Source organism: Pezoporus occidentalis, unplaced genomic scaffold (genome assembly GCF_034315485.1).
Source record: "Pezoporus occidentalis ecotype Australia unplaced genomic scaffold, CSIRO_AGI_Poc_V1 ctg18, whole genome shotgun sequence".
NCBI lineage: Eukaryota > Metazoa > Chordata > Aves > Psittaciformes > Psittacidae > Pezoporus > Pezoporus occidentalis.
This window is the reverse complement of record NW_026913640.1, coordinates 4,853,846-4,879,658: the sequence shown is the minus strand read 5'-3', so window position 1 is coordinate 4,879,658 and position 25,813 is coordinate 4,853,846. Positions and strand designations below refer to the sequence as shown.

Here is a 25,813-nt window from a genome sequence, read left to right as displayed (position 1 = left end):
AAGCCCCCGGATGGATCTGTGAGTCAGGCCAGCTCTGCACATGTATTTGTGGCTACAGGTTTTCAATAGTAAGAAGATGACAGAAATGCTTTATCCAAGTTACCAGTTTTCCATAGATCACGATCCTCCTGTGGTGGGGAGATCCTGTGAACCCCGGTGCTAACACTGCAGGTTGCACCTCACTAGTGGTAGGAAGGGAGGAAGGTCAAGGTTTTGGGCTATCTCCGCGAAGGCAATTGGTAGCATGAGATGCTCAGCCTGCACCACTGCTTGCAAACCGCTGCTTTCGTTTATTGAGTTTTGGGCAGCCACATTCTCACTTGATGCACTGATTCCCACCCTGGTTTTCCCTGGTACCTGTGCCCAGAGGCATGGTCCCCCTCCAGTTTTGGTGGGCACAAGGGCCCCTGCAGCGCAAGCCATCCTGACAGCGCACTCCCTTAACAATGTAAATCAAAGCTCTTGCCTTCTTTCTTGGCCATATTTGTTATTTCAGTTAAGTCAATCCCATCTGAATTCCCGAAAGCCAAATATCCTGATCTGCATAAAGAACATGTTTTGTCTTTATGAGAAGAGCAATGGGATCATTTTTTCATATAGCTTTCTGGTTTGTGTCTCTGCTAACTGCTCCTCTCCATTTAATTATTCATTTCATATCCACCGCCCCTTTGCTGCTACCTGAAGTACACTTCAAAGCTCCAAAACATGAGCAAGGCACATATAAATTTCAATGTAAATCAAAGCGAAGAGGAATTTCAGAAAGCCATCAAAGAGCTGCATGGAAAATCTTCCCAGCCAAGATGCCCTATGCTTCCTCCCTGGTAAGAAAAAACTAAGGGAGGATGGTTTTCTTCCAGTGCCAACCCCTACTCCAAGGATTACAATGGGATGCAGGTGCCTAGATGGTCTGAAGACTGTTACTGCATGGGTTTCAATGAAATATCCAGGCCTGCCCATGAATTGTGTAACCCCCAAACACATAAAAGAGCATGAGTGGTAGCTTGGCTGTGAGTAGAAGCTGGAGGAGAGCACTGGATCCTAACGCCCTCTCCAGTGTGCGATGGCTTCTTCCAGCTCCCTCCTAGCCCTCCCCCCAGCAGCTCTTACCCCCAGACAGGAGGTGGTCTTTGAATAAGTCAAATCAAGGTTTAAACCCTTCTATGATTTACCTGAACCAAGAAAATGACAATGGATTCCTATTTTATTTCCCAGTCCATCAGCTCAATAAAGAGGTTTCTTTCTACCCTGTTATCTTGGAGTAGGTTCCCTCATCTTCAAACCATTTAGCTCAGTTTTGCTCCTCACTCTGTCTGCCCCATGCTCAGTATTCTTCTATTTCTATTGCCTCCCGGTCCCATTGCGTTGCCATGTAGGGTGTCTTTCAGGGGCCATTCCTGACATGCATCCAAGTCATCACAGCTGTCTTTCCTGACTTTTCGGTAGCATGGCAGCTTCTCGCATTAGCTGTTTCCCTCATCACATCGTTTATTTTCTGCAGCTCTGGCCCTGGCAGCCTGCTTTCCAGCTGGCTCATTTCCGCAGTCCCCATCCCTGGGTTGCTGCTATTTCTCATGCTCCACTACCTTGACCCATTCAGTGGAGCTGTCTTAGACATGCTCATTCCTGACTATGGCAAAATGATGGGAGCACACTCCAGTCCTTGCAGAGTTTCTACCTTCATGCTTCTCCCAGTGCCAGTTTCACAGCCCTCATCGCTGCCATTAGTTCTTCACCAGGTTCTCACCTTGTCCTCATTTTTCACTTCCCAGTTCTGTCATTGCCTCTTCCCGTTGTTTTCCATTTGACAGGATGTTTACCTGCACTCTGAGCCTCAGTGCAAATTTTCTGCTCTTTTGGTCCCATCTCATTAGTTATTCTCTGCAGACTTTCCTTCATCAGTGACACCAGGCCAACAGCGAGCAGAGCTGGGGAAATGGCAATGAACAATTTCTCTGATGAGTGCAGCTCCTTCGTGTGCCATGGCATAGCTGTGAGCAGCCTGTGTTTCCTGGACTGCCTCCAAGCCCTAACACCAATAGTTTCATCATTCACTTACAGGCTCATAAGCCTTGAGGAGCCAAGCCATTTCCAGCATGGATCTCAACAAGTCACCAGTCCCACCAGTGCCTGCGGCTTGTACGCAGGTCCAGCACTGGTAGTACCCTCCTCTGGGGTCTGAGAATCCATTCCCCATCACTGAGCACAAATAGCAGTGAGGCTGGGCTAGATGAGCATGGCCAGCTCCCATAGGGATTCTGAGGGGACCAGGAGAAAAAGGGCTGCTCATGGCACACGGCTGGGAGCCTTCACCCAGCTCCCATCACAGGGCAAACCCCTGCTATAGACTTCTCCATAAGGAGCTGCATGGACTAGCAGGTAATTTTAAAATCCAATTTCAGCACCAGTTAAGGCAGAAGAAAAGGTTGTCAGGAAGCTGAATAGTGCAGGGAGGCCTCTGATGCTCAGAAATGTCAGGGGTTAATCAGGGAAACCTGTGCACAGGACACCTCTTCCCCTGTAATCCTTTTAAATGAAAAATGGATATATAAGCTGAGCCCAGCCCCTCGTCCACTTGTAACCCCGATCACAATTAAAAGACAGAGCAAATGCAAGCAAGAGAGCATCACATGCATGGCTAATGGGTTGTCTTCACTCCCTTCAGGGATGGGATTATTTCCCTTTGGCTCCCAGCACTGCCTTTGCACAAGGATGATTAATAGGAGGAAGAAACAGACCCGTTGACCCAAACCAAAGCCCATTACAGTAAGTGGACGCTGCCTGTTGATTTTGCTGCATCCTTCCTCCTGCAGCCCAATATGAGGCTGGTCTGTACCAGGGCTGCTGCTTGGAAACCACTTTGTGCTGGGAAGGTGGGAAGAGGGGGATGTCTCTGGGAGCCCCTTCTGTGAGACCATGGCAGGCTCAGGTCACCCCACCTCTGCATCCCCATTTCCACATGCTTTGACCCCAGTGTATAGTGACATTGCTTCCTATGGAACTATGGGTATGTAAAAGCACTGCAAATTACTCTCAGAAATCATCATCATGATGAACTCTGGTGTAGGAGGCCATGCAGGCCCTGGCAGGGGTGCAGCTGGGTACCTAAACCCTTTGAATGTGGTAGGGTTCATCCACAGCTCACTGAAGTGGAAAGGCGCAGGAAGGGAAAAAGGCCCCTGAAAGAGCAAGTCCTGGCAAAGGCAGGCTGCTCCTCTGAGGGGTCCGAGGACCCCATTGCCCAATCACACCACGCAGCCAGATGTGTGCATATTTCAATCATAGGCTGCTATATGAGACGCCTGGTTTGCTGGTGGCAGGTGGGATACATCAGTCCCAGAGGGGGAGAAGGTTTCTGGGGCAGGAGTTAGCAGGGCTCATTGACAGGGCTTTAAACTAGGTAGGAAGGGGGAATGGGAGATAACTGGGCCTGTTGGGGACAAGCCCAAGAGAAACACGCTAGGGCTTGAAGAATGGCAGACTAGGGAGTCAATCTATTGTTTCATTTGAGGGAAAGGGTAGTTGTTTAAACCCTGTCCTGCAGGGGAAAAAGGGTACCTGGGCAAGAGTTAGTAGTGCTCACTCACAGAGCTGTAGGTTAGGTTTGAAGTGCGAGGGGTTGTAGCTGGGTTTGAACTAGCAGGGCAATGTTCTAGTATCAGTGAAGACCAGAAGGCCTCCCACCTTCCAAGGGTGCCAGTAGCGTGCTCAGCTCGCTCCCTGAAATGCCTGTACACCAATGCACACAGCCTGGGGAATAAACAGGAGGAGTTAGAAGTCTGTGTGCGGTCTAAAGGTTATGACCTGGTGGCAATTACAGAGACATGGTGGGACAGCTCACATGACTGGAATGTGGTTATGGATGGCCATGTCCTTTTTAGGAAAGATAGATCAGCAAAGCGAGGTGGTGGAGTTGCTCTTTATGTGAGAGAGAGACTAGAATGTATTGAGTTCTGTTCAGGGACAGATGAGGACCAAGTGGAAAGTCTGTGGGTGTGAATTAAGGGACAGGCTGGAATATTGTGTCCAGTTCTGGGCCCCTCAGTTCCAGAAGAACAGGGACCTGCTGGAGAGAGTCCAGTGCAGGGCTACAAAGATGATTAAGGGAGTGGAGCATCTCCCTTATGAGGAGAGGCTGAGGGAGCTGGGTCTCTTTAGCTTGGAGAGGAGGAGACTGAGGGGTGACCTCATCAATGTTTACAAATATGTAAAGGGTGAGTGTCAGGATGATGGAGCCAGGTTTTTCTCAGTGATGTCCAGTGATAGGACAAGGGGCAATGGGTGTAAACTGGAGCACAGGAGGTTCCATGTGAACATCAGGAAAAATTTCTTTACTGTGAGAGTGACAGAGCACTGGAACAGGTTCCCCGGGAGGGTTGTGGAGTCTCCTATGTTGGAGATATTCAAGGCCCGCCTGGACAAGTTCCTGTGTGATGTACTCTAGGTTACCCTGCTCTTGCAGGGGGGTTGGACTAGATGGTCTTTTGAGGTCCCTTCCAACCCTTAGGATTCTGTGATTCTGTGATTTGATCCCATCTGTTGGCATTAAAAGGTGTTTCAGGGCTGCAAACCTGCATTTTTTAGTGTATCCTCATCTGGTTCTGTCCTGGGTTCAGCAGTAGCAGCCATTTTTCTCCTTCTTGGTAGCTGGTGCAGTGCTGTGGTTTTGACTTTTGGCCTGGGAACAGCGCTGATAACACCGATGTTTTTAGTTGCTGCTCAGTAATGTTTAGTCTGACCAAGGACTTTCTGAGCCTCATGCTCTGCCAGGGAGGAGGGGAAGCCAGGAGGAAGCAGAGACAGGACACCTGACCCAAACTGACCGAAGAGGTATTCCATACCACAGCACGTCATGCCCAATATATAAACTGGGGGCAGTTACCTGGAAGAGCTAGATCACTGCTTGGTTGGGCTGGGTATCGGTTGGCAGGTGGTGAGCGGTTTTATTCTCTTCCCTTCTTATTTCCCTTATCATTTTTATTACTGGCGGAAGCAGCAGTGGTTTGTGTTACACCTTAGTTACTGGACTGTTCTTAACTCAACCTGTGGGAGTTACATTCTTGGGATTCTCTTCCCCATCCCTCTGGGAGCGGGGGTGGGAGGGAGAAAGGGGGGAGGAGTGAGAGAGCGAGCTTCATGGCTGGGCTTAAACCACAGCAGGTTCACAGGAGGTGACCAGCCTACAGTCCAGTCATCTTTTGCCCTTGAAAAGGTTCCCCTCTATATTGGCACATGGGAGCCTGGAGGTCCCACTGGTGGCAACTGGCACAAAAGCCATGACTCCAGACAAACGTAAGATGTATGCAGCTCCTTTCTTGCAATATCATTGCAAAGCCCAGGCAGACAACAAACCATAGGAGGAGATTAACTTGGGATATTCACAAGTGGAAAAGGCATGAGGCCAAAAATGAAGCTAAAAAGACCAACAGGCAACAGACACAAATGCTAAGTGACAGCAAAAGGTGCCCTTGAAATACCAGGGTTGTTTTCTCTTCAGATGAAAATGGCTTGCAAGGATCTAAATACTGGCTAGATTTTTGAATACAGCAAAATGGCATCTATGAGCCAGGGAAGATTACTTTTCACCTGGGATCTGTTAAAAAGGTTATTATAATAGTGTAGAGCAAGTGAAAGGTATTTCCCCATGGGCCCGTGGAGCCCAGTCTGCAGCACAGTGTTATTCCCTTAAAACCAGTGATGTGGTAAAGCAAGCCCTGGTAATACCTAGGTGTTCTTCACCCTACAGCCTCACCGTGGGGCTTATGATGCTTGGAAATAGAATACACGGTGAGCTTGAATTTATGGAATTTGGAGTTATTTCAGGGTAAAATCTTATGAAGATTTATTTAAAAAAACACAAACCCTATATGTTTAAAGAATCAGAAGACAGAAAAGAGGATAAACGAGGCAGCAGTCACTATTCGCTATTCAAAATATTATTTTGAAACACAAAACCCCTTCCTCACTGCACCACATCATCCTCCTGCCCCTTGAAGCCCAGAAGCCCTTGGTGCCCTGAGTTCAGAGAGCACATCCATTGGGGGAAAAAGGACCATTTTCCTCCCTATGGTTCAGGAAGCCTTCTGCATCAAGGCTGAAATTCACCCCTAGGAGAGATATGCCAAGACAAACCCATGTCCATACGCATGGTCCATGGCTGGGGAAGGGCTAGGGGTGAGCTATATTTCCCATTTGCCCTGCTCCCCAGTGTGGAGGTGCCTCTGGCTCTGTCTGTGCCTACTCTGGTCTCAGAAAGGCTCTCCAAATTCAGAAGAGGTGCAAAATCTTTCAGTGGGAAACTTCCATCAGAGCTCTTACCATGCTTGGTATGGACAAAGTGCGGGGGGGGGGGGGGGGGGGGAGTACATCACTGGAGTCAACAGGAAGCTTTCCATGAGTTCCTGTGGGAATCAGATGCGGCCACGTTTCTCAGTACCTTTTCCTTTCTGCTACTATCTATCAGCAACCCCTGGAGACCAGCCAAGTCTGCTTCCTGTGCTCCTCATTTATCAGCATGCACCTAAAAATCAATAGCTTTGCACTGGCTACATCTGTTAGTGCATTATCATTGCAAGAGGGATAGCTTGATAGAATGAAGTTCCAGCTAATTAAGGACTGTAACAACAGCTGCATTGATGCTGGGTCTCCGGCACTCTGTAGGCTGTTTCATACAGCTTCTTCTGGAGGAGACTCCAAAAGGTCTTGGGTCCTTGATCAGTCCTTTTGCAGTTGCTACTGACAGGATGCTCCATCCCCCATCCATTAATAGGAATCACTTGGATATGAATGAGGCAAGTATCATCTACATTCAGTGGGCTGGGAGCCCTTTGCATCACTGTCAGCACAAAGGCACTGGGAGGCTCCATCCACATGCAAATGCCACATCTGCTAAGGCTGAAACCTCCCTCATGGCACATGTGGTGTTTCACAGAAACAGGAATCAGCCATTCCGATTTCCAAAGTGTTTGCACATGCCTGCTCAGAGACAACATACGTTGCCAAATGGTTCCCAACAGCTGACTAAGGCAGCCCAGTCACAACTTGCAGCTTTTGAAAGGAAATAAAGGGAATTATACAGCAGTTTCCACTGTGCTGATAAACCCCAGGGTAGGCTGGGCTGGGGAAGACCTAGCAAAACCTATCAGGCCACCATAGCACTCGAACAGTTCCTCAGGCCAGTTAGGTTTGAAAGATTCAACGAACCAGTTTGCACAGCAGTAGCGTGTAGCACATGAGCTTCATGGATGTATACAAGGTGGATCCTCAGCTTTTAAGACATGTAAGAAAAACTACTGAGGGGTGAAGCTGAATAGGGCAAAATCAGTGCAAGCCTCCTTTCCCATCTGCCCTTTTCCTAATGGGGACATTATATCGCTTAGACTTATATTGCTCTTCCCCTTTCTCATTGCATGTGAATGTTGTCTTGCGGCTTGGCATAACTCAAAAGCAGAAGGACCAAAAGACAAAATGCACTGGAAGAGAAAACTGAGAGCAAGGCTGTGAGATGGCTGCTGGTGGGAACAGACAACAGCCCTCCAGCTGGGTCCCCAGTGTTCCAAGGTGCTCATTTACACCAGCCCCAACTCAGTCATCACACGATGTACCTGCACATCAGCCCACCTCCCCATCTATAATCTGAATTGGCTTGGAGAACAGCCGTCTCATTTCCTTCCCCACATGACTCACGGGATGCGGTTCTCAGCTCTTCTGTCTCAACCTTTCCTGTGATTGCTTAGTAATGACTGCATTAGAGCTAGCATCTATTACCCCCCCCCCCCCCGCTACATCCCAAAAGATGCATCGCTCATGTGAGGACATTGATTCCTGCTGCTGCAGCCTGGCTAACCAAATTCCGTATTTCCTACATAAAAAAGGAGTGTATAAATACACAGAGCAGTGGTAGAGGATCCATGTGGAGATACAAAATGAGATCATTGTAGGGTCTTCCTAAAGAAGTTCAGAGACCTGTTCATTCATAGTTACCTGGTAGCACCCAAAAACCTGGTCTGATCCAGACCCAGAAGAGTAGGCAGGGGTCACCAGCCTCTGTCCTCGCTTGGGCCAGCAGTCCCAAAAGGGAGCAGACGTAGAGGAGATAGAGGTCCTCTTCCACGCATGGCAGGATTGATGGTGCAGCATTACCAAGAGCCTCCGCTACACAGAACTGTGGTTTTCATGTTGATGAAGGGAATTCAGTTCTCAGAAGAGGCACAAAGAACGGACATCACATGGGGAAAAGTAAATTCTTGCTGAATCAGGGTCAAACATTGTGGCTGGATTTTCAGTCTAGAAATGAGTAGCGGCATCTACACTTCTGCATCTTTACTGTATCATACTGTTCTAATGACAAAACCAGGACAAAAAGCCAGGCTACTCTTGCAGCACTGTGAAGCTGACTGGAAGTGCCTGCTTTGGCATTTATCATTTGGTGAGACCTTATTTTCACATTTAAGAAGATCACAGTAAGCACAAATATCCCAGTGCAGGAATGGCAGCAGGTACCGAAGGGCAAATCCTGATCTCTGCTGTGAGCACCTTCTCAGGAGCCAGAAAAGACACCAGATGAAAAGCCGTGGCCTCTGCTCCCCACACCAGTCACTCTGCCTTTCCCAACAAAACCAGCCATTTCCCCTTGGAGTGTTTCTTCACACAAAGCTCTTTTCCCCAGCAGAAAGTGTATTTCTATAAAGAAACAGGCTCGAGAGCTGCAGTCGTAAAGGACTATCAGATGTCGAAACTCAGCACCTGCACCTAGGGATCAATACAGCCTCAGTATGACAGCCTGCAAAATCCCAAGGTGCCAGAAGCAGTGTTATTTACAGCCAGCCCTTCCCTGCTGATGCTGACATGCAGACACTGCGGTACCCTGCTTTCTTTTCCAGCCAAACTGTGCTCAGCCCTTTTATGTCCTCCTTCTGCATTAACAGTGCTACCTTTTGCCTTGGAAACAGCATCCCTGGCTGCAGCGGTGCTTCAGGGGCATTGAACGTGTACTCTTTTCACTGTTCCACAAATAGCCCTTTTAGTGTGGCTGAAAACCCTTTTGACACCTTGGGCCCCACAGTGCAATTAGGGAGACTCAGACCTCTAATTTAAACCTCATGCAGGCCAGCATGGCTGCAGAGAGCTCCACCACTGAGCCCCCTGCTCCTCCCCTACCCAGTGCTGCCCAACATGAAGCAGGGCACTGGAGGGCTATCCTGTTTCTTCATCTTCTCACCCAGCAGATAATAACCTTTAGTCCAGGATTTCACAGATCCCACTGGCTTTCCTCAAGGAAAGGTCTGGTGAGTGAGGGGTGTTCATCCCAGACCTGCAGGGACTGAACCACTCACATCTAAACACCTCTCGGCAGTTGAAAAGGTGATTTGTGCACTGGACACCAATTATGTCATGCTCTTGGGAGCTTCCTTATCTCCAGGCTCTTGTGTTTGTTCTGACCCACCAACCTCATTTTTGTCTCCGTTTCTCCACCCTAGGAAGGAGGGGTGTCTCCCTGGGTTTTGGGATCAGCCTGCAGGGATCAGAGGAACCAGTCAGGTTTTCCCTGGGAGCACCCTAAGGAAGATGCGAAGAAGCTATCTGCTGACAAACTCTTCCTGCTGCAGCACAGGGGAATACCTACATCTGCCCTCCAGGTAACTGCTTCTGGCAGAGCTGCTGTCTGACAAAAAGGAGTTGAGTAACTTCTGCACAAACCGGCTCCCCTCTCCAGGAAACGGGGGGAGAGTTCTTCGCTAACTCAGAGGGGAGGTAAAGACTCAGGTACCACCACACCGGCCCAGCCTCTTTAAGACCACGTTTCCTTAGCCCATGACCCTGTGCACACAAGCCTCACCGCAGCAGGATCCTCCTGCCCAGGCAGGGAGCACAACCATACATCACTGACCAGGCAGCCCTGCTCAGAGGCAGGGTGGGTGTTTGGCATCTACGGAGGCAACAAGTTGCCACCCCTTCCAGCTGCCTTCATCGCCAGAGCTAGCGAGTCTGCTCAGGGCCTGGCCACAGTCTCTGGGGCTTAACCATGAGGGCTCAGTTGATTAAACCAGCCAGGAACAGAAGTGCACACACAATATTTAACATGAACAAAAACCTTTTCGGAACTTTAAAGCACAAGGCAGAAGAAACATCTTTGAAGAGTGAACCAACCAACCAAGCTGTGTCACCCCTACCACCCTCCCATCCCCACCTAGATAAACCCCGGGGGAAGCTGGTGCCTTCACTGGCTGGCAGCCGCCAGTGAGGCAAACAAAAGCCATGGGCTTAGACCTGGTCCCCATTAAGTCCTTCTGAAAGCTCAAGTACCCCCATCCACTGGTGGGAGAACACCTCTGGGAAGCTCACAAAAGCATCTTGCTTCAGAGTTGCTACCAGCTCAGGCACGGGTGCTGGTCTTACAGATACTCCTGACCCACGTCTGCTCTCATGTCCGCCCAGGGGTTATGGCCTCCCTGCTCAGAAGGGGCGGTAGCTCTTACCAGTTTGGTCACCAGCGAGGTTCTTTGCTGCAAGACTCAGTTTTGTCCAGCTTGAAAGGGGCAGACACAGCTGTGGCCTGGCCACAATGTCATGAACAGTGGGTCTGCCCTTTGCTGGGAAGCTCAAAGCGTGTTCCACTCCTCCAAGCAGTTGAAGCTACCCAGCAACACCAGAGCCATGCAGGAGTCCTGTCCCAACTCAGCAGACAGCCGCAGAAGTGCACTGCATCCACATTGGCCGTGTCTTTTTCCCGTCCTTGCCATGGGCCCTGCCCAGTAAAGCAGATATCCAGTGGGATCACTGCCATCTGCAGCCGGAAGCACCAGCCTGAGAATCAGAACCATGAAGACTTGGTGGTGGTGTTGAAGCCAGAGACAGTAATTTCTTAGAGGACAAGAAAAACAATCTGAGGCAGCCTTCGTATCTGCTGGGTGAGAGAAGGCCTCTCCCTGGGATGCTGGCAGTCAGCGTGACCAGGAACCAAAAGATTTCGCTGACATTGCTTAGTGAATGCCAGAGAAGACTCCTGCGTATCTGCTTTCCAGAATAGCCACTGAATTCACTTCACTGGAAGACAGGGCTTGTGCAGTGGGGTGGATTACGTGGAGCCCCCTCGGCTGGGCACTTGCTGACTCTCCACACTGACATTTCATCCCACCTCAGACCCTGTGTTCTTCATCTCACACCAGAGATCTGTGCACAGTCGTGGTGCTGACTTTTCCCTTGGCAAGGCTGCGGGGTGCCAGCTTCTTGCCAGCTCCGATGCCTGCCACAGCAGAGCTGTAACCTTGGCAGCACCGGGGATTAACCCTACTCACTGAGGAACACGTGTGAGCTGCACCAGTTAAAGAACTGAAGCCCAGTCTGTAATTTAGCCAGTGCAGGTTAACGGGCAGATGCAGGTAACACAGACACTGCTACTTATCTCCCTGTTGTGAAGTCCAACATCACCCAACCAGCAAAGAGCTGACTTCTGGTATCAAGGATGTTTTTAAATACTGTGAGTTCTCAGATCTAACCTCTGCAGGCAGATCTTTGCTATTGTGCCCCCCCCATAACTGGTGCAAGATCCCAACCCCTTTTTTGCCAGGCAACAGCTGGCAAAGTGACCAAGCATCACCCCCATCTACTCCTCATTCACAAACTGAGCTACTTCATCCTGGTAGTTAGTTGCCATGCTGGGGGCAGCGGTCACCTCTTTCCCATGGCTGCTCTTTTTGCCGTGGATAGCTGCCGGCAAGTGAATTTTGACCGGCCATTTGATGGTTGATCTATAGTAGGCGCCTTAAACTACTCCTGTTATTCCTTCCTGATCTTTAGTTCAAAGAACAGATAAAAGAACAAAAAGAAAATTGTTCTGTTTCATCCCATTACCTTCCCCTATCCAAACAAAATAACAGCTGAGGAGTATTTTCTGCTAGAAGAGTCAAAACATTTACTACCTGTAAATTCTGAACTGATGAAAGCAGGGTGCTTTCCCTTGGCACTGCTCAAGAGGCATTAACTGATTTTTTAATTGCCCTAAGCAACTGCAGCTCGTGTTCTCCACAGCTAAAACACAGTAAGTTACTCCCTCAAGCCTGCTGCAGGAAAAGCACAGACATCACCCTGAGTCTGACCAGAAGTTGTTCTCGGGATGCAGCAGGTTTGTAGAGACAAACTCCTACCACAGCACACAATACACTTATCCTGCACAGGCTGGGGCTCATGGTAAGCAGCTCCTTGTACATCATGGAGGTGGGAATGTGTCACAAGTACTTTTCCCCTAAGAGCTGGGCTCTGCATTGAAAGTTAAGGTAACGTCCGAAGGACAACAACTGCTTCTCAATTTGTTGAGAACAAGTTCATCATTACTAATTATAACACCTCTGGAAATTCCATCAGATTTCATCGATGCAGTGATGGATTTTCCTTTTACATCCTGCTCAGCCTTTTTCCTCACGTTACTTCTGGTGGAAGCGATTGCCATTGATTTCACAAAAACATGTTCTATTGGATTTGAATTTGTCACCTTCACTTTAGAGACAAATGTAAAAACTGGGCCAATAAAGCCACAAGCCAAAACCAGGAGTTCTCCATCCATTTTCTCTGAGTTAGTTGCAACTGTAGCTAATTTAACTTTTAATTCTCTTCAATCTCTCTGTAACATTCCTGATGTCTCATTGTTATTTTCAAAACCCTAAGGAACTTGCAGTAGAAAGTGTTTGCCCGTGATGCCCAGAACTCAGTCCTGGATGGATCCAAGCCATTTTAAAACTAAAAGTTGTGCAAGTACTTTGCTTTCTCTATGCTGTCCTTCACATTAAAAACAGAACTTCATTTGTCACTGTGATCCGTTCCATGAGCTTGATGAGATTCCATCAAATGTTCATTATTTTTGGTGAGCTTGACTTTAATAACCGTCACCATTTTCTATTTCACTGGTCATTCCTTTTCCAGGTTAAAAGAAAACCCTTAACAATTAAGGAATAAAAGAAGCAGAAACCAATCAGAACTCCTGGAAAACCCCAGAGCCTAAAGAGGGGTTTGTAATTTCACAGTCCAGCTAAAAAAATTGTTAAGCAACTTAGCAATTACATTGGAAACCTCCTCACAGGTATGTACATGTGGCACAATGTACACCTGCCACCGCCTTGAGGCCTGTAAACAACTTACTATCATGAACCATATTTCATACTGTCAGCCTCTTGAAATAACCGTAAATGCCTTTTATTTTGCTTTGAAACTAAGCTTCATCCTGACAAGTTACGGCCAAGTTCTAGTATCTAGGAAGAACCTAAGTACTCCAGAAGAAATAAAAGGGGTGGGAACTCTCCCTTAAGAATCTGAACAGATCTTGCCGTTTCCTGATTTAAGCACAGAATTCCAATCGGTTTCAATGGTGCAACTGCTGTTAATGATCTAAATGCCAATTTGCAGAGGACAAAGAACTGTAAATCTGCCTGAGTTTGTGTGTTTAATTAGCATACAGTGAGTTTTAGATGAAGCATATCCAGATTGTTACTTGCTTCTTGAGGCAAAATTTGTATAACAAATCATCCGAGCACACACAGAACCACAGGCATGATTTTCCCAAAGAATAGCTGCAGAAACTCCCAGCTTTCAGCCAGCCCAAAATCAGCCACCTTCCTTCTTGCCTGTATGAGGAGGACGCTTTTTCAGAGCACTGTATATTTCCCTTTTAAATTAAATGTTCCTCCTGTTGTAAGCACAGTGTACTAAGGAAAGGTATTTAGGGATTTCAGAGATCTGCACTGGATTCCTATCAACACAGCACCTTAGCAAAGCCTTCAACACTACCCTGGCCATATTTTCTTCCTCCAGCAACAGAGCTAATCCCTAAGACTGTTTCAACAGTCACATTTTTTGCTATCATTTAAAAAAACAGAAGTTACAGAGTACATTCACTGCCATCGGATATTATACCTCAGGTGTGAATATTGATTTATGATTGGTAACACATGCAATGGTATGGGAGAAGGATACAGTCCCTTCAGGACATTTCATAGTACGAAGGGCTCCAACTCATTCTCCCCTTTCTTCATGACATCTATTAACTCATCCATATAGAAAATATAATTTCTACCAAACAGTGAAAAACAAATGCCAAACTCTTCAATGTGTTATCAGACTGTCCAGCACCCTGACCCCGTGAAGACTTAGCTTTAATCTCTTGGGGCTGCAAGCAGTCTCTAGACTCCAATCAACTTGAAAGAGAAGCATGTGTGTGAACTTCAGCAAGGCTGGGGAATCTGGATGAACAGCTGCTGCTTTTGTTCTGGCAAATAAACCATCCACAATACAAAGCATCCAAGGAAAAAAAGAACACAAACCTTTTGCCAATTCTCCCCACAGTTTTCCACCCGCTTCACACCACAACAGAAATGCTCTGCAATGTGCATTTGCAGGAAAATAAAGGCAATGGTTCTATCTGCTTTCTGCAAGAGTTTATTTTGGCAAGCTCATGCTTTAAATGCCAAGCAGCATTCAAGGATGTGCTTGGACATGTGCATATATGCATCTTACTCATCTCAACAAAAGGGAACTCCACATACTTCGCTATTTGAGGTCACCAAATATTTTAACTAGAGGCTACTGGGTTTTCATGTATTTATACTGCATTAAATACCTCTCCTGGTTTTTCAAACCAAGATTACATTTCAAACATTAAGTTTTCAAAATCAATGCATTTGAAAGACTTGTTTAACAAATAAAACATGTCCTGCCCTCAGCCCCTTTCTTTTTGTGCTGTCATAGCCATTTCCCATCTGAGTCTGCGTTACTTGGGTGATAAGCATTTTGGAAAAGGTTAGCTTCATTTTCTAGTTGAAGATAACATGCTCCAAGTAGCTTTCTCAAGCTGATGCTTATCAAAATTTCTTATTTTCTTAAATAAGATCTGTGTCCCCATAGTTACTTATTTAGTAACTACACTGCAGAGTACAAAGAAATTCCCCCCCCCCCGGTTTATTTAGGCAATAAGCACATAATGCTGTCACCTCAGTTCCCAGCTCCCTGTAAGTTAATGAAGGCTACGAAGCCTTAGACTGCGAATACGTAGCTGCAGCGAGGTACACCAGTGCATCTGCAGCTGTGATTGCCCATGCCTGCATTCTCCTCCAACATAAAAAACCCTCTTGGCTACTTCTTTTGACATCAAAGGAAAACAAAACCGAAGTGATAAAACCCATCAGCAGTTTTCAGCAGGTTTTGCATCCTCCCCCCCTTTTTTAATAAACCATTAGTTTCCAGATTAATAAGTATTATTAAAAGTAGTTACAGACCTAACTACAACCCTTAAAACACCACCAAAATGCACTACAATAGTCTTTTTATTTAGTTTACAGAAGAGTCTATCAGTACAGGTTGCAGAAAGAAAATGTTTAGTGCTATTTACAATTTGTTTTAAAACTCTGCTCTATACAAATTTAATTCTGATCAGTATGAACAATATTTTTGTAAATCTACTGCATATAAAGCATTTCATCAAAGCAGGAACAATGAATAAAATAACCTGATTACATCTGAATGATGCCAATCATTCAAAAAACAATTACACAGAACATCTGTAAGAGTTGTGGACACTTAAGTACAGAACACAATGTCAACCTGTGACTCATTTCTTTTAAAGGCTAAAGCTATTTATATGGAATATTGTTCTATTATACTACACGCCAATCTATATTTAACTTCTATAGTTATGTATTTTATAAGATTTTTATTAAATATATTCTACACATATTTGTAATTTCACGCAGGAAGAAATTCCTCCCCAGTGAAAAAAAAATATAAAATCTTTTATATTTTTTTAATTTATTTTTATTGTTTTTACAGGTTTAAGATGAAACTAGCTCATGCTTTAGTGCTGTGCAAATTTCTTTAGCATATCAACGTTTAAATTATTGATATGAAATAAAAGAATGGCATCCTTTTTAATTATGTATGCCTTCAAAAATCAGCTTCTGATTTTAATACCATTGCAAGCACTAATACCAAATGCAGATTACTTAAAGAAACAAAACTAGTACTATGGCAGAGATTTTTCTTTTTGCTTTTTTTAAACTTTAATAATTCTTTTGAAGTCTCTAATGAGTAAGCATGACACTGGACACTAAGGTACAGATGAGAAAATGACTGAAAAAACACCAATTGCCAATATTCAAGTACATAAAATTGATTAGTAAATTATGTTTTCTAACATTTATGCACAATAATAAAAGCCTATGAACTACAGGAAATTACCCCTCCCATATTAAGGCTAGGAAATGCACTCTCTGCACTGGTTTGTGCTGTCCGAATAAGCACTCAACTGACGTACGAGATCAGAGTGCACGCAGTAACGAAAAATTCAGTTTCATCAGCCCTCTACAGAGTGCTTTTAAATTACAGGCACATAGTTTTGTTTGTTTGTTGCAGTGAAAATATATAGAGTTAGACTTGCTTTAGTTATTATTCTGTGCCAGTTCGGCCACCAAGGTTGACTTAGCTACAACTGACTTAACAGTTTTTCTTTTGATTTGGCCATAAGTGAGATTTGTTTTAATTATACTACTTTCCAGTGTTGCATTATACATTGTGGGTTATCACTAGGTGTCTCCAATATTGTTAGAGATTGTTGATGAGAAATATACTGTCAACCATATTTAGTGCAAATTGCATCTAGAAAGCTTGACTGGTTAGATCTGGTTAATGGAGATTTTTGTGGCAGCAAAATGATTCCTGCTATGGAAAAGAACACTTTAACTTTCCTGAAGATTGAATTCTTTCAAGAACTGATGTACTGTAAGATTATTCAACAAACAAAAAGTAGGAATTTAAAAAAGAAAACAAACAATGAAAGTGTTCATAGATCTTTCTCTTAAAAACCAAAAAAAGAGTAATGAGACAGTGTTCATGTAATATTTCAGTTCCATGGATTTACAGACAGGCTCTTCCTACAGGTCTCTGAAGCAAGGTAGGGCCTCTTCTATTCCAGCAGCATGAAAGACAAAGACTATATTACATCACACTTAGCAGGTAAAGCTAACAGGGTTTACAGAATTACACAGCAATTGCTTTCTCCAGTTTTTTCACGGTTCCTTTGACCTGTGGAGAAAGAAGAAAGTTTTGCTTACATGTCATTTCTACAGCAATTTGGTTGTTTTGTGTGTCAGGATGCTTGATACATGTTTGCCTTTGATTATTTTTAGTAAAAATATATTATTATAGACATGCATACATAAGTGAAAAATAACTCAGGAGTAGTTTTTAATAATAAAAATAAAAGCTGTTAAGGTTTGAGTAAATTTCTGTATTCTAGAATAATGCTAAACCAGAAAGTTGATTTCTCAGTTTTCTATAAACAACATATACAAAAGCATTCCATTACTTGCTTCACAAAAGACCACAAGGACTTGACTTTTCTCTGCTATGAAATACCCCAATATCCTGTAAAATATCTGACTGCTTTGCCATATACTTGAGTAAGAAGTATCTCTAGTGCACAGCTTACCTTGAGAGTTTGGCTCTGGCAGTGTCTCTCTAGCCACCAAATGCATCACTGTTGTTTTGCCAAAAGGAAGTTTTAATGCTGCAGAAGGAGAAAGGGAGATTTATTAACACAGTCGTTTTTCTTCAAAAACCCAACTGAACCTAGCTATAATTGGATAAACATTCTGTTCAAAAGTTAATACTGTGAGGTTTGAACTACTAACTAAACATATAAAGGCATTTCTGGCTAAAATTTTATAGATCAGGTCTTGGAACCTGATAATAATCACTTAAAACATTGTGTTCTTAGAAACATTATATTCCTGTTAGGAAACTTAGCCTTCCTCTTGTAAGTAAAAGCAGAAGTTGAGCATTCAGACCAAGACTCAGGTGATAAGCATTCTTCCTTGATATGGATGCAAAAAGCAGCTAATTCAGCCACTAAACTGTTACTCCTGAGACATCAAAACATGGAACCACTACTGCAAAACAGATTTTCCTACAACATACTTTGATCCATGGCAAAGATTTTCCAAAATAAAAAATATCTGCATCTTGCCTTTTAATACTGATCTAGAACATCAGCAGCTTAGGAAGCCATTACAGAAAGAACAAAATATTACAAACTAATCACATTAGGGACATCTCTCACAATATCAAGACAGATGAAGAGACTTGATCAGTGAGCTGCAAAGGTTAATTATTTACAGTAAACTAGTACAAGTATACTAATATTCTGATTAACTGATTTCAGCAGTAGTTTGCATAGTTCACACAAGTTTTTATTAGCAATTTCCAGCTTCTTGCTTAGAGCACCATGACAGAACCTGAGCGCCCTAACCTTTCCTTGCTCATCTTCATTCTCTCACTCCTTTCTCTCACCTAAGCTAAACTTCTATTTCATTCCTTTCCCACTTTCCCATCCACTTTTATCCCAGAGTTTCTATAATCAGAATTTACTTCCCCTCCCCCCCCTTTTAGTATGTGTATGGCACAAGGTCGGCTTCCCTTCCCCCCTCCCCAATAAATAAGGAAGTAAAAGTCACTGATTACCATTATCTAACAAGAAACTGAGAACCTCCCTAATTAGTATTATTTCAAAAGCAAAGTACAGACCAAATATTTAGCCAAAGGATGAAATTTCCTGTTGGAAGCTGAACAGACTCTATCTCCCTAGCTACCTCCCCAGCCCTTCACACAGGCAGCACACAATGAAACTGTGGCTCAAGAATGGCAGGCAAGAGTGGCACAAGCAGTTTTACAAAGGGGTCCTGTTTTCCTTTACCACTTCCAATGCCATCCGCTCTACTGTTTTTGTAGTGACAGCCCATTCAGAGGAGCTGGCAAAAGAGATAGTTTCTTAAAAATAAAACTTCTCTCAAAAGCCAGTTTTTCCTATAAATTCATCTTTTTTTGAGGCTTCTGAGTATCAGGAGATTCAGGAGATGACAGAGATATACGAGGTTACAACTGGAATATTACAACGTCACTTTCAAATGCAAATGAAACCAGACTCCTGTTAAAAAAACACCAAACTGTTTCCTTGGAAACTTTTGTTTCAGTGGTTGATAAAGTGACTTTCAGTATGCAGCAGGTACAAACTCCAGGTCAATATTTTTTAATCACCTAAAGCAAATAAAACACTAAGTGCTCTAACTCAGTTATAGTTCATTAAGCCAGAACAGCTTAATGAACTGTATTGTAACAGCTTAAGAAACTAAATATTGTATTTAGCAAGAAATTCCGCCCTGCCTTCACTCCCCCTTTCTCTTTCAAAGATAGCCAGTTCACTTCAGGTTACGTCTAATGAACACCACAACCTGAAGTAGTAGTCTTTTCAGGCTGCTTCATAAACTGCTGCTTCGCTTTCAGATGCATAATCTGGCTCTAGACAACTTCATTAGCACTGAAGTAAGCCAGTGTTTTAGGGAGGTTTGGTTTTTTTTTTAACTTAGAACAATCTAGCAAAGAAAAAATCTTTGAAGAACACTAATATACATGTAAAACCATAGTGATTAAACCGCATGCATGAATGATTAGTAATGAACTAAAATGCCCTGAACCCAAGTGTTCAGAATTCATAGACCTGGGTTAACTCAAGAGTCAACAGCATGCAGCTGTTATTTTTCAGCTTAACTCATTAAACAATGTATTAACTACACTAAATAAATGATCAATGTTCTTTCAGATTTAGACAAACGTCACCAAAGGGAACAAGCACTGGTGGTCAAGAGCAACACCTAGAGAGAGATGAATGGCAAAGAAAATCCCATTTAGCTATCTCCTTGCCTGGAAAAGGTAGGGTAAGAAGAGCAACTCTAATGGCAGAGATGATCCAGGACTCAACACATTTGTCTTTCAACCCTACTCCAAATGCTACTAGCTGGCACCTGGTAAACATACAAATTAAAGAGTGAATAAAAATTTCAGAGTTCTCACAGTTGAGTTGACATTGATCTTGTCTGGATATATAGCAGCATTAAAAATTGATTTATACGGAGAGTAAATCCATTCTAAACGTCCATCACTAGCCAACATCAGTAACAATAGAAAGCGAATCAATGACTGTATCATTCCAGTCACTTCATGGAAAGATCACCATATGCAGTTCAGAAATATTCTTTTCAAGTTCATCTTAACTTCAGAATTGCTGAAATCTCATTTTGTATTCTTTTCTCTTCTCTGTATTGTACTCAAGTACCAAATGCATGAAAAACCTGAACATACAAAGTGGAAGTATTAATTTATTTCTAAACTGGCACAAAGAAGAGAATCTCATTTTGTTTAGTCATTTACATAGTTGACATTCACACTGGCAACTCTTCTCTACAAAAAGAAAGATTATTGTTACAACTTTATGTCATATCTCCATCAAAGATACCCATCAACTATACATAATTACGGGGGAAAGCTTGCCACAAGGGGGCATAGTTGAATTGCATTTCCTTGGCATATGAAGTGGAGCCATTTACTTCTGCTTTCACATAACTATGCAATTGTATCCCTGAGAGAGCACTGGACAGCAAGAATGCTTTCCCTCATTCTCATTCATACAGTGTCTTCCTTCACTGCAGTAAGATTTAAAGTATTGGTTAACCAATTATCACAGTGTTTATCAAACATTTTAAGATACTTCAGACATTACATGACAAGGGTAGTGTAAGAGAGGTGGAACAAAATATTCCATTTTAGAAAGAAGAAACAAAAGCAGCATTACTGTTTCTTTATGCAAGAGGAAATTCGACTTAGCAGGTGGTACCCCCCAAAGTTTAACAACTAGCAGTAACAAGATGGAAAAATACACAATAAGATACATGTTACTCTATGCAGAGGAAAAATATTGTATAGCAAGCCATCCTGGGATCTTGAATAATAAAGAGGCATTTACTGCACTGTAAATAAGTATCACCTTTGCCTGGCTGTAACATGCATAATGAAAATTATTTTCATACCTCCTAATGTCACATTGCCATGAAGAAACCTCCCTTGATAAATAAGCCGCAAGATATTTGGACTGCTGACTTGTTCTTCTTCCCAATCTGAAAAGAGAGAATTTTCACAGTTACATTGTAATAAAAACGCCTTTTGTTATTTCTCTCACCTTTACCCAAGAAGAAAACTAAGAATAGGCCTCCTGCAGGAAACAATGAAGAGAGAGCACAGGCTGAAGACACAGAAAGATAATTCAAGGCTAGCACTCCTGAAATCTGTTATTCAGAAACACGTAATTTTATGCCTACAAGTATAATGCCTACAAGTATAAATATTACTAACTCTACAGATTGCATGAGATACTTAGTACATACACAAGTCCTACACTAAATAGTTCATAAATGCAAGTTGCTTCCTGAGGTTTAATATCCACTTGGATAAAATTGCCTTTAGTTTCTTCCCATTCAGAAGGCATTGCCTCCTCACTAGCCAACTAGCTAGAGCTGCTCTGCAGCCACAAAGATTGAAAGCACATGTGATGGGTCATTTGAAATGGGATTCTGAGATGACAGCCCTGAATTGGCTCAGCAGGCTGCTCAGCAGTGTTCCACAATGGCCAGTTCCAACCAGTTAAATGTCCAGAGGGGGCAGTGACCTGAGCATCCCCCAGCAGTCACTGCAGAGAGCCTGAACAGAGGCTTCTCTCAGAGCTGATGCCGACTGACACACTGCAAGGAACTTCTCAAAGGATAATCTGTGGGTGTTTTTCTGTGGCAAGCAGTGACTCGGGAAAGCAAGCATGCATTTTCCTGTAATGCATTTCCTATAACGCTTAAGCCCCCTAAATAATTTAGGAGCTTAAATGATCTTTTCCTAATCTTTCAATGTTCCCTGTCACAATGTGAACAACAAATAAATATGCACTTTGCTTTCAGAACAAACATCATAAAACCTTGAAACACTGAATTTAAATGGGTTCTCTGGGAATACAGTGTCCTCTGTTTCTTAGCTGACCAGATCTCTGGCAACAGCTGCTCACAAATGTTCTCTCTCTCTGCTTTTGTGGTGTTTATATGCCAAAATGAATTATTCAGCATGGGATCATGACAAGCAACAGAAACCAACCTGTTCACTGGGAACATAAAATTAACATACAAGCACCACAAAATGAGAAGAACTGAAAAGGGGAAAAGGGGAAGCATTTAAAACAAAAACCATGGCTGCAGGGAGTGTATGGAGAGGCACCTGGTGTGAAAAAGCAAGCAGGCAGATGGGCAGCAGGAGCCATTGCGGCCCCAGAACACAGTGGCAGCAAGGCTGGTATCAACAGCAGTGGCTGCAGCATCCCAGAGTGCTGCCATGTGCCTGGTTTATAAGATTAGATCAAATTAAGCAACCAAAGCTATTTGAATTTCAAGTATTTCTACTCAGGGTCTGATTCAACTGTCTTGCAATTCAAGCGCATGCCCTTTTTGCTATGCTGTCAAGTGGGCTATGTTAAGGAGCTGAATTATCACACTACTGGGGTGAATGACTTTTTGGAAGATATAAAAAAATCATTTATTTATTTATTTTTACTTATCTAGCCTGAACTCTGCCACACCATGGCTGTAAAGATAAATTCAGCCAGCTTATAATGCCATAATGACATAAACCAGCAACCAACAGAAGACAGACTACATTTTGGCACAGGTATTTGGTCACTGGTTCACTGCCAATTTACCCATCCTTTTAATTTTTTGCTCCTTGGCTGGCAGTTTGAAACACTTCTTCCTGACATGATTTCAGGTTTCCATTTCCACTGATGACTAAATGAATCACGGAAAAGTTATTTACCTAGGACTTTTTTTTAACTTCAGCAGATAATTGCTGTGCAATTAAAGTTTTAATATTATTTAGAAGAAAATGGGGAGGGCAGGAAGAGAACAGGTAATCTACTTAGATGATACACGTTAATATAAACCTGGTATTTTCCACTAGAAGTCAAGAGATTCTTAATTCACAACTGTCTTGCCAAAAGAGAAGTTTGCCTTAATCCTGCCAGCATGTAACTGAGAATATTTCATAATCTCTTTTCCCCACAAGATCATGAGAAGTCAAATGGTGCTAAAAACAATCATATCATCTCTATTTCAAAGAAAATTTGGTCCTCACCAAGATTTCTCAGGCCTGTAGCAAAGAGCACTCTCAGCCTCAAAACAGCTACTGAGCTGATATTTGTAAAAACCCAGTCATTATTTTGAAGTAGATTTTTTCCTCAGTCTTTTAAATTGACACTATTCTTCTTTACACAGGCAATTAAATATTCACCAAGATTTAGAGAACTCCCTCAGGGCAGCAGCTATTTGAACTGAGGCTTCCATGTCCGGTTCTACTTTTCTTTTTCTTAAAAAAAGACTTTAAAGTCTGGGTTTTTTCTTAACCCAGAATCTGCAACCGTCAAGCTCTTCACAAGACTAGGAACATGAGACCACATGTTCAGGAATAAACTTGAGTAAGAATAACAACAGTTCTGCCTTTACTAATTCAGATGAAAGTACACAGAGAGCACTTGATCATGACAACTATGCTGTAGGCACACATTAAAATACGCTCAGTAGCTACAAAGATGCTACATCTGTGTTCATTTCAAGGATGTGCATTTCAAGGCCAGGTTGGAAGGGTCTTTGAGCAACATGGTCTAGTGGAAGGTGTCCCTACCAGGGGGCTGGAACTAGATAAGCTTTAAGGTCCCTTCCAACCCAAACCATTCTATGTTTTTATGATACATCAACTGGATTTCTTAGTGTAGAAGTGTTTTACATGTATATCTAATACTTCAGAGGATTACTTCAGGGAATACTTTCCCCTCCATTCTGTATTTTATTAAATACATAATGCTATCAAAACAAACAGCAAATAAGTCCACTGTAACCCTGTTCTTCCTGACCTCAAAGAGCAATTTAAGGCCTAAAATATGGATAATCAGCACTAACTTTTTGGCAGGAATTATCATCCACCATGCATCTTTGACAAAGGCACCATAGAAACAGATATTGCAATGTTTTAGTTTGTGTAGTCTTTTTTAACATAAAACAGTAACCCAGATGAAGTCCTGTACCAAAAGAAGCATTTTCTTTCATCATATGTAATGCTATGTCTGTGTTTTGGCTATTTTCCCATGAAATCATAGTCGGGGAGAACAGAAGCACTCTGTTTTTTAGTGGAACTATTCACATATGTGAATACACATCTTAAGTTTTCAATTCCGTTTTCTGAAGCCAGTATTCCTTCTTAATACCAAATATATTCAGACAGACAACCCTCAGTTTCCCTCAGTCTTTTAGTGTCTCTTAAAATGTTCTTTTGTATTTGTTTTTGGTTTTTTGTTTTTTTTTTTTTTTTCCTGCAAGAATGCTGTTACTACAGATCTTTTCCAAGATAAGGCAATAAAGAAGAAGTAATTCAGCCTCAACTTCACTAATGTGCTCCTGTGACATGCCATGTTTTACATTAGCTGTCCTCAAATAAGAGGTTTTATATCTCCAAGATTTGCTCACACTTACTAGATCCTCTAACAAGATTAAGCAAGAAAAGTGTCTGAAGACAGAAGGAAAGAAGTACTGCAGTTTGGGGAAGCAGATTTTAGAAATCAAGTGGGAAATAGTCCAGACATCTAAAAATCTCCCCAACCAAAGAATCAGACAAAATGAAGAACAACTGTCTTTCTATAGAAATCTGTGCTCCGATACACAATAAACATTCTTGATTTGAATGTTGCGAACAGAGATCAGTTTACTGGCACTTTAATCTGACAACACAGGGAAGCTTCTAGCTCACAAATTAAAAAGCCAAAGCCACAGAGCTACTCACCCATCGGCCAGTTATCATACACATGCTTTGCAATATCTGCAGCAGAGTCATTTGGTGAAAATAGGAACTCTTTTGTTTTCCCACTTACCAAGATGAGGCGCAAATTTATCTGTAAAAAGAATAAATAAAAATGCACTATTAGGGAAGCATGCAGGGAAGACAAAGTAGTTAAAGTTACAAAAAGATGCCATTGGTTTTAGAGTAAGATTGATCCAAAGTGATTCAAGAAAACAGTTTGTGTTGAAAATAGTGTCAAAAGAGGTCAATAAAATGTTGTTGCTTACACATAATCTAGAAAGATTAAATTCTAACAGCTGGCATTTTTGATGATAAATGCCAGAAGATTCTGATAGGTAGTGATGAATCAGCTGTGCCATTAAAACAAGCTTTCAGCAGAGTGTAAAAGAATTCCAGCCAAGACAGTGACAATGTATCTTCTTGAAGGGAGAAAATATAAACCTGAAATAACCCAAACAGAGAGCACTGAAAATATCAAAACCTGCATCCGCGTGGGCTGTGAGCCCCAGTAAAAGGCCTAGCACCTCCCTCCAGCATGATACTTGTCAGCCCTGATCTCACCCACTAAATTGCCTACAAAACACCAGGGAGTCAAGACGGCATCCTTCCTTGCTCCCAGCTGCCACAGAACTTGAATCCCTGCACCAGTCTTCTGAACCCGAAACTTTGTTCCACCACTGTCTTTCACTCCGAGCAAATTAGTTGACATCCACATGCAATACAGTAATAACACCATATCACAGCTTTTCTATCATTGATTTCCTTTATCTAACCATAAGCATCTTCAGCTATTATTTTCCTCTTTTATTAGCAAGTTACTGAGTATAATGCCTTCTCCATATAGCATTACAATGACCTGTACAAAGAGCTCACTATGACAATAGTGACTCACAATGCAAAAGAGATTAAACTCTGGCTCCTCAAGCAACTGCTAGCAAGGTCACAAAAAGTGTTTGGGTAATTAGCACTTACCAATGCCCATGGCAAGTAGAAGTCTAGCTGCTTCCATGGCTTGGCCTACAACAGCCTAACTGTTAGCAAGACTGCAGTAGCCTAACTGCTTGGA

General features: G+C 43.1%; 1 protein-coding gene across 1 annotated transcript in view; it reads right to left on the bottom strand.

Annotated features, from left to right (window-relative positions):
- Positions 1-15,290: 15,290 nt before the first annotated feature.
- Positions 15,291-25,813, bottom strand: part of UBL3 (ubiquitin like 3) — a 57,943-nt gene continuing 47,420 nt past the window's right edge. The window contains exons 2-5 of the mRNA XM_062615108.1: positions 24,730-24,838; positions 20,898-20,984; positions 17,468-17,545; positions 15,291-17,061 (exon numbers count right to left, since the gene is read on the bottom strand). Of these exons, the coding sequence (XP_062471092.1) occupies positions 17,009-17,061; positions 17,468-17,545; positions 20,898-20,984; positions 24,730-24,838 (327 nt within the window). The 3' untranslated portion in view covers positions 15,291-17,008. The remainder of the gene's footprint in view (positions 17,062-17,467; positions 17,546-20,897; positions 20,985-24,729; positions 24,839-25,813) is intronic.